Source organism: Petaurus breviceps, unplaced genomic scaffold (genome assembly GCF_028583685.1).
Source record: "Petaurus breviceps papuanus isolate PSGF00001 unplaced genomic scaffold, PetGlider_PUasm1.0 90804, whole genome shotgun sequence".
Lineage (NCBI taxonomy): Eukaryota > Metazoa > Chordata > Mammalia > Diprotodontia > Petauridae > Petaurus > Petaurus breviceps.
The window spans coordinates 12,369,077-12,382,365 of record NW_027187348.1 but is presented as its reverse complement, the minus strand read 5'-3'; the positions used below and the strand labels follow the sequence as shown (position 1 = coordinate 12,382,365).

The window sequence follows — 13,289 nt, the reverse complement described above, 5'->3', positions numbered from 1 at the left end:
TAATAAATACTTTATTAATTTATTAACAGTGTTTACTGTAATACAACTAAACTTACATTAGACATGCATTAGCAGTGAGTTGTGATGAATATTGGAACTCAGTTACTGATTTTATCATGGCATCAATGTTTTTTGTTTATTTACTTTGGACATAGAGTTTTAGGGCATTGCATTATTCAGGTTGATATGGAACTTGTAGTTGGATATGGACACTATGTATCTGCATATCCCATATCAGTGCCTTTTTCAGGTAAAGTGGTTCTTAGATTTGGAAGACTTGCATCAATCTCATTTTAGTTGAAAACATCTTTCACGGGAACAAAGGCAAAAAAGTAAATATGTCTCCTTCAGTATTGGCTTCCTTCAAGTCTCAACTAAAATCCCACCTTTTGCAAGCCTTTCCTGATCCCCTTTAATGTTGATGCTTTCCCTCTGAGATTATTTCCAGTTTATTCTGTATAGTTGCTTGAATAAATATAATTTACTACAAGACTACAAGTCAGGATTCATTCTTTGTATAAGACCACTTGAATACATGAAAATATATTATATCTTGTCATTAAGAAACAAAATCCTATTGTATAGAATTGATTAGTATAAAGTAACCCTTACTTTATTTAGAATATTGCCCTATAAAAGGTAGTATCACAAGAGGGTCCTAGTGTACTACTATTTGTCACTAAAATATTCTATTCTGAATTATTGCTTAAATATGTAGCCTGTTGGCAAGCATATCTTGACACAGGACTGAGTTACCAAATTTAAGCTACAGAGAAATAATAGTTTATATATAAAACATTATTGTCGAACGTTTTTTTTAAGCTGTCAGAATTTTGTAAGTGCAAGGAAATTTTATGCTGTTTAAAGGATTGAGGATAGAAAAGAAATTTGACTACTAAGAAAATCTCTATTAGCTAGTAAGAAAAGCAGAATTTTCCACTGGTGGCATAGCTACTGACCTTATTAAGGACCACAAAATAACTGCTTACCCAATGGCTTGACGCTCCAGCAACCTCTGGACTGGTATGGTTAGTTTCCCAAGAAAACGCTTGATGATAGGACGACTCTTGGCAAATTTGTCTTTAATTTCAATTTCTAAGACATCAGTAAGAAGTGCAAAAAAAGAATATTTCTAAAAAGGAAAAAGGGATAACATTACCTTTAAGATAAATTTCCAAATACATTGGATTTTGATAGAAAACACTATTCTTCCGTGGTTTTATCCTATGTCCTCGTTTCTTCCATAGATATCCTCTTTCCTTTGATCTCCTGGGTTCAGTTACTGTCTCTAAGCAGATGATTCCCAGATCTATACAATATTCCCAATCTCCCTCCTCAAGTCTAGTCCTACATTATCACCTGCTTCCTGGGTTTTTCCATCTGGCTATCTCATCAGTATCTCAAACTCAGTGTGCCTAAATGGAACCTATTATCTGTGTCCCCCAAACCATGTCTCCTCTAAACCTCCCTCTCTGTTAAGAGTACCAACATCCTTTCCATCAATCAGGTTGATAACAATATCAATGTCCACTCCTCTCTAGTCCACCTCTCTCATTTTACAAATAAGCAAACCGGGGCCCAGAAGTTCAATGACTTGCCCAAGGTCTCACAGGTTTTAAGTGATAAAGGAGACATTTGAATCCAGGTCTTCTAATTCTTTTAAATTAATACCAAAATGGAAACACTCCATGAATGAAATGCTATGGTTTTCACTAAAACTACACTTCATTGAAATTCCATATTTAAACTGAAGAAGTTGGGGAGAGAGTCTCTAGCACCCAGAACAAAATTCTATAAGGTTGAAGATCATTTGATCTTTATAAGTACTTCCATAAATTACTTTTGACCATCATCATTTTCCATATAGAAATACATGAAATCCTTTTGGATTTCCATAAACATAGGAGAATACTTGATGAAAATTGTCCACAAAGCTGACTATTCTCAACTAATGTTTGCTCCTGACTGCCAGTGTTTCTGTTCTGTTCCTTCCACAGTATAAATGTTATTGATATTTCAGGAAAACTTTAATTAATAAACTAAAAAAAAGGATTTCTATAAAAAGAATGTGAAACACAGGTAACATATAACTTGTCCAGGATCACTTTGAAAAGGGTAACAAAACTCAGGGATCTTTCTAATATAGTCTCACTTCTGCCCTCCAGACCAGACAGGCACTTGTGTGTTCTTATTATAATTACAGGCAGCACTAATGGGAAAAACCCTATCTTTAATTTCATCCAGTCAGCTCACAGTAAGACCACACTGCAGAATGTTGCAGTTCTAAAGAATTAGCAATACTGTCCATATCAATATGTCTACCCTGAAGTTGAACACTCACTTAATGATCCTTCATCAAGTCAATTGTATTTCTCTAATTAATTGAAATCTACAGTGTACAGGAATCTGCAAATCCATTAGCCAAAACCCAAGGGGAGAGAAATCTTTTTGGCTTAGTATCATCTATGTCGTAGAATTTAGTGCTCCCTCATGTCCTCTCTTATACAGCCCCTGGAAACACTACTACATCCTTGACAATCTAAACCAGCTCCCAGAAGTAATCCACAGTGGGAAGCATTCAAAGGAAGGAAGGAGTAAGATGCCAGATTGACAAACTATTGAACTATCAAGCATGACAGACTTAAAAGGCTTATGTTATTACCTCTCTGTGCCAGATTGGATTAGTTGTGTTACTGATGATGGTAGACCTTCGTTCCTGTCCATGATGGGCAAATGTAGGAAAACTACTCTTCTTTCCTGGCTGAATTGACATCTTAAGGTAAGGATCAGGATTAAAGAACATTCCTTTCTTCAGCCCAACTGCCCTAAGATCTTAAAAATAAAAGGGAGGGGGGGCAAGAAAAACATACATCAATATATCATCATTAGAACAAACAACTCAATGATTTGTATTCAAGCTATCCATCAAGATCCCTTTCTTGAAACTGCTTAGTGAACTTATGTAAAATTCATTACACTAAGATGAATGAGACAGTTGGTACAGGAGTGCTTTAAGGCATCAATTCCTTCAGAGGGTTCTCCTAACAGGATACACAGGAAGCAATGAATGGCGGGTTGGGGGAAGATCTAGCATGTCTGGCCTTTAGTTGAAACTTCCTGCATCATAGGCTAGGAATGCTTTTGATGATGTGTGCCTGCATCATAATTTCCAGGGCAACCTTATTTTGATCTCAAACATTTAATATATTACTCTGGGAGAAATCTTTAATAAACAAACTATTACAAAAAAGACAACCACCTCATTCTGTAGCAATACCAAAAAGAAAAAAAAAACAATCATTCATACACTTAGAGAAGGTATAAATAAGATTATCTTTGGGATGAATAAGTAAGTTGACTGAGTTCAAAGCAGTAGAGCAATCCTGAAACTTTGGAAACTTGCATCAGTGCCTTAGAATTGATGAAAAACCATAAACATATATTCGTTTGCACCATATATTGAATGACTCATATCATTCTCTCAAATAAAAAGGAATTTAGAGCATGGAGTGGTCAGTTATGTTTCTAAATCATTCAAATAAAACATCTAATATCTTAAGTAACTGAGAGGTCATATATTGCCCTATAAAGTATAGAATCTAGTACATACCATTAATTTTATACTTTGTTAATTGAGACTTTTTTCTTTATATGCCACTTTAGATTTCCTGATCCTTCCTTCACCCATTGTGGTTGGTAAAAATATAGTGGTTTAAGAGTGAAAACACATTCATACGACTGAGCCGCACTAAAAGTGTTTTGAAGAAGCACTCTTGGAATTTAAGGTCAGATCAGAAGAGTCAAATGGGTAGCTAGGTAGCACAAAAACCTGAGTGCTATCTGACCTCGGATACTTTCTTAGCTGTGTGACCCTGGAAAAATCACTTGACCTTGTTTGCATCAGTTTCTTCGTTTGTAAAATGAGCCAGAGAAGGAAATGGAAAATCACTCCAGTATTTTTGCCAAAAAAAAACAAAAACAAACCCAAAACTCCAAATGAGATTATGAAGAGTTGGTTATAACTGAAAAAAATGACTTAACAACAACAATATGAGTCACGGGTACTTGTCCTAATGCTATCCTGAAACATGTGCCATGGTCCCTAGCTGGCAAAGTGATTGATATAATGGAATGATTACCAGACATGGAGTCATAGGACCTCAGGTTCAAATCCTGGCTCTGTTGCATGCTGCCTTGTGACCTTGGGCAAGTCAGTGCCTATGAATTCTGGGGCTTCTCAAAGTTTATATTCATTCTGGAATCTTCCTATGGTTTTGATCAGTTTAAGGAGATTTTAGGAAACATAATTTAGATTAGATTTCCTGGGATAGTCCAAAAGCATATATATATATATATAGATTTGTAGTAGTGACTTATTGGTCCTGAGATGACCTGAGGGGTTGGAAAGTCTATAATAGGGGTTCTTAATCTGGGATCTTTGAACTAAAAAATATTTTGATGACTATATTTCAATAAATTGGTTTCCTTTGTAATCCTATATATTTTAATAACATCATACCATGTTGTTCTGAGAAGGGGTACATTGACTTCATTAGACTACCAAAAGGAGTCCATGACACAAAAATGGGTAAGGACCCTGGACTAGAGTCTTTCTAAGCAAGTCCCAATCAGGTAGTGACCAGATTCTGAATTCTAAAAGGTCACCAAGGTCACACTTATGCAAAAGATCTGTATCTGTGATTTGGTCAGTGTAGGGAAGTCCCGGTGAGAAGCTCCCTCTGCCAATAAAGATGGACACCTTCCAGTCTCAGAGAGGCATCTAGAGTGTTGGGAGGGGATGTGACTTTTCCAGGCCCACAGAGTCAGTATGTGGAAGAGATGAAACCCGAACCCACATCTTACTGATTTTGAAGCTAGTTAACTTCCTACTAGCCCTGGAATTGGGCTTGTACACTTGCTTTACATAAATCAAAAACATGCAGTGCTCCTATGGTCCAGAGATGCACAAAAAAGGATGCACTTAAAATCAGCATATGGGAAGAAAGGCTAGTGTCATTCCCCCACTGCAGGACAGCAGAGAAGGAGTAGGGTATGTCACAAAACGTTAAAAAAAAAATTATCTGAAATGCCCCTGAGCCAAGGATGAAACTCTAAGGACAGGAAGGATCTTTGATCTGAAAAGGCATCTGAAGTGGTAAAAGGCAGATAAAGAACCAGCCAGATGCTTCAAAGAGCTGCTGTAGTATCTCATTAGTATCACATTGCCCATTCCTGGCATTTCGTGAACAGTGTGCTCATTATGAACGTCACATTAGCATTTTACTGTCTGTGTAAATACTATGGAATAAATTCCATAGTATTTCAGTTGGCTTTATTTGGCATAACATACCTTCAAGAGAAAAATGTGTTCTTCCACATTTTTATATATGCCTCTCTTAATTATTACATTCATTAAATCCATAGGATCATAGATCCAGAGTTGGAAGAGATTTTAGAGATCAGGTAGTCTAACATCCTAATTTTATAGATGAGGAAATTGAGGCCCTATGAAGTTATTTGGACAATGTCACACAGTAGTGGCAAGGCTGGGATTCAAACTCAGGCCTTGTACTCTTTCCAAGTGTCAGAATCCACTTCTCTACATAGCAATTCCAAATGACCAGATTTTTCTGCAGCAAATGAGGAGTGAGATGGGTGTAAATGGCAACCACCAAACCGTATGGTTGATTTTGTTTCTTTTTGGTCTACACCTGAGATTCCATAGTGTAGGGTGTTCCTTTCCCCGATACAGATCAACACCTTTTCTATGACTTATAGTTTCCAAGGGCATTGAGAAATTAAGTGACTTGCCCAGGATCACACAGTCAGTATGTGTCAGAACTGAACTTCTTCTTGTCTATAGTGGCCAGCTCTCTGTACTCCCACACCCAGATGTTGACCAGGGCCCTTTGTTCACCCCATCTTTGCTATGACTTCTTTATCACTCAAAACAGCCAACAGAGATTGGTCAGAAGATACCTTCAAATCAGTGCTGCTATTTTCAAAACAATAAAATCTGAGAAATGGGATATTAAAAATTATCTAGTATTTCTAGTTAATTTTATAGATGAAAACATTAAAAGCAAGAGAAGTAAAATGATTTCCTCAAGATAAGACAATCAACTAAGAGTACCAGAATTTGAAGCCAGAGCTGATTCCAATTTCAGTGCTCTCTAGACTACAGAATGAAGTTACTAACCAAAGAATGGTTTCAGTATTTGTTATGGGAATGGGAATCTGAACATCTTCCCTGCCCTTTGGCCCTTTGATAGGTTTAAGTGACTCTGAGAACCTTCCCTGATTTGAAAATATACTCTGCCCCCTAATAGGCTGAATGTGGTCACATGGAGCCTGTGGTGGGAGGCTTGTTTTTCAGGAATGCCCACACCTTGTTACTTTGTGATTAGGTAGTGGGTCAAGAGGGTTGTGACATTCTCTGAGCCAGGAGAAGCTATATATACTTGATGTGAGGTTTTGTTTTGGGGCTCACTTTGAGAAGAGTTGTGTGATTTGACCAGACGAGACTCTGGGCAGCCGTTGAGCCCCCCAGCTTTGAAAACCCAGATGTTGGTGCTTTCCTCTCTGGTAACTGACTAGGTATGGATGTAATGGTCAGACAGCTGGAAGCCTGTCTGATGATCTGTTTCTCTGTCTGCTTGTAACAACTTGTTTGTATTCTCTGAAGTTCAGGGTGCTGACCTTTTCCCCCTGAACTAGGTAAATGACATATGTTTGACTAAAGCAAGATTATTAACCCATTTTGGGTTGCTTTCCTTTAGAAAAGCAGATCTAAGAATCTGTGCTAGCAGGCACCCTGGGTATGCTAGGGTGCTTGCTGCTACAGTACTCACTGTGAATTTACATTTATTCACGTCCCACATTCAACTACAGATACTTAACAATGGAACATTTATGATTGCAGGTTTCTATAGTTACTCACATGTTTTCCAGGATAAAATAATTGATTCCCAACATATAAAAATTAGAGTCATATTAAATTCATATAACAAAGTACAGCAGGTATTACAATTTTTACCTGCTATAATTCTCACATAATTTGTTTATTATCTCCAAATGTTTAACTTCAAGGTAGTTAGAGTAATTTTAAAGGCAAGGTAAGGAGAAAATGTATTTTAATTTTAATTATTTATTTTAAGGCAATAATAATTTATTCTTATTAATAATAATAACAGCTAACATTTATATATAGGCTATGTGCCGAACACTGTGCTTGCTGGGTACTTTACAAATATTCTCTCATTTTAAAAAGTACTTACTATATGCTAAACATTATGTCATATAATGAGGATATTAAGATAAAAATAGCAAAATGGTCCCTGCCATCAAGAAGCTTAACTTATGCTGGGAGGTAACAATTTATACACATATAATTACATGTTAAATATATACAACGTCAAAATAACATAATGGGTGGGGTGCAATAATAACTGGAGAGGGCATCAAGAAAGATCCCATGCAGCAGGCTCTAGAGTTTCTAAGAAATAGAAGTGAGGAAGAAAAAAGGGACAAGCAAGTGAAAAGAAATGGATACGGCAGACGGCATGTGCTATATGAAGAACAAGACCAGTTTGGCTGGACTGTAGGATGTAATGTATGAAAAGAAAGACAAGAAACAAGCATTTATTAAGTGCCTACTATGCACAAGGCACTGTGTTAATGTTTTACAAATATCTCATTTTGTCTTCACAAAAACTCTGGAAAGTAGGTGCTATTAATATCCCTATTTTACAGATGAGGAAACTGATGCAGACAGGGATTAAACAACTTGTCCAGAGTCACAGAGCTGTTACTATATACAATGTTCTCCCGGTTCTGCTCAATTCCTTTTGTGTCAGTTGGGTTTTTTGAAACTATCCCTTTTGTCATTTGTTACAAGTTAACACTTTTCAATGTAGTCCAGAACCATATTCAGTAGCGTTTTACTGCTGATTCATATTGAGCTTGCAGTCTTTTCAAGTACCTAGATCTTTTTCAGAACTGCTGAATATCCATGACTCCCTCATCTTAGATTTTTACCCAAGTACAAGACTTTACATATAACTCTATTGAATTTTATCTTATTAGAATCAGCCTAAAGTTCCATCTTGTCAATATTCTTTTGGCTCTTATACTCAAATTGTATTACATACTCAGTGGTTTAGATTCCCTTTCCAATGACAGGAGTCACAACCATTAATATCTAATCATTCTGTGATACTCCTGTTCATGTCCTACCATAAGTTTGTGAAGGGGGTCAACTCAACATAATAGAGGCCTTCCTACCTTTCTTTTAACATTTTGAGAGTACCAGTGGAGAACTTTGGCTATCCCACTATCATCTGTTGCCTCATCACATGACCAATCCATCTTCTCTTCCTTTCATATATTTCTCTGATGAAATTTTTCCTTTTTAAAAGTTATTATTAGGGGCAGCCAGGTAGCACAGTGAGTAAGAGCACCGGCTCCAGTATCAGGATGACTTGGGGATCGAATCCAGGCTCAGACACTTAGCACCTACCCAGAAACACCTGGCCGTGTAACCTTGAGCAAGTTACTTAACCCCAATTGCTTAAAAAAAAAGTTATTATTGATAATTACAATATCTACTATTTATATAGCATTTTAAAGGTCTGCAAAGCATTGTATGTGTTATCTCATTTGGTCATCACAACAAGCATTTTTACATATATATATTGCAATGGCAAGCAAAGAAGTACTTAATGCCTTGTTTTAGCTATTTAGTTATTTAGCACCTTGTTTCAGATCAAGTTTCTTTTAAGTCTTGCCCATGATTTTATCAAGTCTTTGTTAAGAAAAAGAACTTGTGAATCCTACAACTTGTGAACCCCACAACTTGTGAACCCCTGTTGCTGATACAACAGGAAGGGGAGGAGCTAATGACCTGATGTAAGGAGAAGCCCAGGCTGGGAGAGAGCAGAACGGAGAAGAGAACTCTTGGGGTGGCAGAGTTGAGAAGGAGAAAACTTGTGGTATCCCGGCACTGTTTGTCTGCTCTGTCTGTGCTGATTTTTGTTTGTGATACTTTGTACAGAAGCTCTGGGACCTTACTGGAAGCCCTGAAAGAGGATTTTCTGGTCATCTGTCTACAGAAGTCCTCAGAGGTCCTGGGACTTTACTGAGGATTTGTGTTGACTTGTTGGACCTTGTTTGTAGGTCTGTGTTGATTTCACAGTGAATTGATAGTGGTGCCCACAATATGTATGAATATTGTTTTGGCTTTGTTAAGCTTTGTCTTCCCAGAAACAGAAACTATGAAGGACTTGATGTGGACTGGACACTGTGAGTTTCAGTATGGAATGGGAACTGCCTACCTTCGAATCCAGGTAACAGTTGGGTAGATTCAGCGAGGAGCTGGGACCGTGGAAGAGGAATCTGAGAGCCAGCCTCAAGTCAAGATGAAAAGACCTCTTCTTGGGTACTTAATGCTGACTGAGAAGATCATGATTTACTGTGACCTAGGGGTGGAGAACTTTGACCTTTGTACTTTGTGTCCCTTAAGGAGGCCTGCTCCTTAAGGATGATTGAGTTAAGGACTCACTGAATGATATCTTTTGTTTAAAACTATGTGGCCACATAGTAATAACTTGTTATGTTGTAACATTGTGAATTCTGTACTTTGGTTTCTGTGCTTTGCTTTAATTTACTGCTAATAAATAAAACGTTCACTATATTATGTAATCAGAATCTTAAAACTGTTTACAGCAGCAGTCCTCTGGAAAGCTGCTCATGCTTGGCTTTACATATATATGTAATCACTTTGGAGATGAAGAAACTGAAACTGAGAGAGGTTAAGTGGTTAAGTGACTTGCCAAGGGTCACGCAGCTCCTTGTTACCTGTGGCAGCAGTCAAACTCAGGTCTTCTCGACAACAAGTCCAACACGATCCACTGTGTTGCCTTGCTGATTTTTTCTTCTTCATAACTCTCTGGTTATATGTTGTTTTTACATGATATTCTCTAGTCATTTTTGGTATTTTGGAAGGTGTTGTTTTTCAAACCATGCTGGATATTATGAACAACTTAACTAGAAAAAAAATACTGACCTGTGTTTTGGAGCTTATTTCCTATTTTTAGTAAAATGGCCTAGAATCCTCAGGTTCCAGATGGTTATTCCCCAGGGGTGAGTTAATAATGATTCAGTATAAAAATTCTACATTTGCATCCACACTTTCATGATCCATGAAACCAATATGTGAGTTGGTATGATGACCTGGCCAACGTGGCATTTTTAAATTGTCAGCAATACTCAACAACAATTTAAAACTAAAAAACATATGATGTGCTCAAAGTTTATACTTTGTTGGATTTTCAGTATAGGGTAACATAGACTTATAGGTACCAGGTCTTAAATTTCTCTGTTTACCAATAAACAACTTTAGAAAGAGTATGAGAACCAGGAAGAAAAGATAAGGAAGCTAAAATTATTCTGATCTATGTAATGCAGGATCAGGCTAACCTAATCTGGACAAAATATCCCCAGTCCAAGTTATTTTAGATGTTTATATATGTGAAGGCAATTCATTTCTTAAAACTTCCTCAAGGCTATTGGGGGTGAGGGGAGTAAATCAAAGAAAGAGGGAAAGATAAGTGCTTCATTGTAATGTAGAAATCTCAGACTCTGTTCAGAACTACTACTTTGCTTGCTTTCTGGGTCATGGGGGACAGGGTGAGAAAGACACAGGTCTTGTGTTTCCCCAACAATTCTGTTGGAACCTAAAGATCTCTGAAACCAGAAGGCCATAGAAAGATCAACCAATTTCTTTGTTCTCAATTAGCAATTCTGGGCTTCCCAGAATTGCAGGTAAATAAGACCAAGAAACTCTGGGACTATGAGAGAAATCAAGTTACAAAATGACATTCCTGTTAAATAGTTTCACGTTCAGGGAAGGTAAAGGAGAAGAAAATAAATTCAGAAGATTATGCACCATAATGAAAAAAAAATATATATATATATATGTATATAATACACACACATATATTTCTTCTGTATATGTGCCCTAAGTAATGGAGACATATTAGTAATAGAAATATAATAGGATTTAGACCTTGAAGGTACCTTAAAGATCATTAATGCAGCTCTCTGATAGTATAGATGAAGAAATTTCAGCCTAAAGAGGGAAAGGGATTTCCCCAATGTCTTAGAGGTAGTAGGGAGTGGGGGGAATTCCCACTCAAGTCCTCTGACTTCATACCTATTGTCCTTGTCATTAAAAAATTTTGCCTTTAAATGCTTTCATTTTTGTCTTCTTATCACTGAAAACTCTAACCTTGTTCCACATGTTAATAATTCTATTGGCAAAGAGTTATGATGCACATTCATTGTCCTTGTAACTAGAATGTCTGAGGCTAGTGTGTTGACTGAGCTCAGGAATTCTGAGCTTCACTGAAGTTTAAGCGACCCAGCTATCTGAATTAAGTCTGGCACTAATACAGTAGGCCCCTGGGAGCAGAGGGTCACCAGATTGCCTCAGGAGAGGTGAACTGGCCCAGGGCAGAAAAATGGTGTTTGTCAATCAGCAGAGGGATTAGAAACTTGAGTGGCTGTATTTCCAGCCTGACAGGGAAATGCAATTTAAACATATGTTTACATACACAGACACATGCATATATGTATGTGTGTGTTTGTGTGTGTGTGTGTATGAATTGTGTCTTTGGTCTTTTAAGAACTAGCATAGTTTTTCCCTCTTCCCAATTCTTTTTTGACCTAAAAAGCTGAAAAATTCTATGACTGTTTACCAAGTTTGTCACTTGGAAAGAAAAGCAAATGGATGTAATTTAAGCCTCATAAACACAACACCTCCATGAGAGTTTTATAGTGACAGACAGCTGTTAGGCTTTATTTTGCACAAATTCCTTATTTCACAGATGTTGTCCAAAAAAAAACCTTGTAAAATTTAAAAAAAAAGAAAGAAATCTGGCTTTTCTGAGTTTGCTTGATTTTGTCATTCAGGACATTTCTTTAAGTTCTATGGGAAACATACAACTCATTACACCTTTCTTAATAACAGTATATTTCAGCCATTTTCCAACCTATTATGTACATTTTTCCATTACCATCAGAGAATATTTCTTTTCCTTGTTCCCATACAATCTATTTCCCTGCCTTGAATATGCATAGATAAGTATAGTTGTTTTCAACATGTAACAGAATTCTAATTAGATTGTCACATGCTGCATTCTTGTTTATTCTTTTTGTACATCTGAGTTTTTAAATGAGAAGCTTAAAGAAGTAACTTCTTCTACAACAGCAATCATCTTTCCTGGTAGTCAAATTACTAGTGAGTGTGATAAATAATCAACTTATAATTCAGTGAGAAATACTACTAGAATACCTAAAAGTATGTGAAATCTGACAGTGTGTGTATGGGGGGGACAGCATGTATCTGTATCTTTACAACATAAATAATTTATAAGGCTGTAAAAATCACTTACCTGACAAAGTAAAACTGACTAATTTCCGACAATGCTGATTTCCTGAAGCACCTCCTTCCATGCCTTCTGCCCCCATCTGAAGAAAAAAACCATTGAATGCATCAGAGACAATGTCATAGCAGCAGCAGGGATTCCATCCCCCAAACTGCTTTGAAGGATCAGTTATATAGGTAGCATGAACACCGCTGATTTACCAACAATGAATAAATCACAATTCTTATCTTTTCCAAGCATGAGTAGTTTCACCAAGGCAGCCTTAAGGAATAGAAAGTAAAGTTTGCAAGCTTTTTTAGGACTGGACAAAGATGTGCTCCTTAATCTCAATAATAATAATGATGATAATAAAAATAAGACTTAACATTTATATAGTGTTCACTATGTGTCAGGTACTATGCTGAGAGCTTTACAATTATTATCTCATTTGATCCTCACAACAACCCAGGGAGGTAGGTGTTATTACTATCCCCATTTTACAAATGAGGAAAATTAAGCATAAAGTATTTTCATATAAAAATAATAACAGCAGTTGACTTTTATATAACACTTCATAGTCTACAAAACATTTTAAATACATGATTTCATTTGGTGCAATGGGATTCTAATGATAATAATAATGATACCTCACATAATATCTGAGGTGTGCATTTACACATATTTTCTTATTTGAGCCTCAGAAAAAGCCTGTGTGGTACATAACTATTATTATCTCCATTTTCCAGAAGAGGAAGCTGGAACTCACAAAGATTATGTGCTAAACCCTGCTCCATGGTAGAGGACTGATGCAAATGCAGGTCTTCCCGCTGTAAGGCCAGGGTGCTATCCCTTCTGCAAAGTTGC

At 36.8% G+C, this 13,289-nt stretch overlaps 1 protein-coding gene across 2 annotated transcripts in view; it reads right to left on the bottom strand.

Annotated features, from left to right (window-relative positions):
- HECW2 (HECT, C2 and WW domain containing E3 ubiquitin protein ligase 2) overlaps window positions 1–13,289 on the bottom strand; it is a 449,194-nt gene that overhangs the window by 144,639 nt on the left and 291,266 nt on the right. For both annotated transcript variants that reach the window (XM_069070166.1, XM_069070167.1), the window contains 3 exons: window positions 12,453–12,528; window positions 2,663–2,832; window positions 990–1,132 (listed from right to left, as the gene is read on the bottom strand). In XM_069070166.1, the coding sequence (XP_068926267.1) occupies window positions 990–1,132; window positions 2,663–2,832; window positions 12,453–12,528 (389 nt within the window). The remainder of the gene's footprint in view (window positions 1–989; window positions 1,133–2,662; window positions 2,833–12,452; window positions 12,529–13,289) is intronic.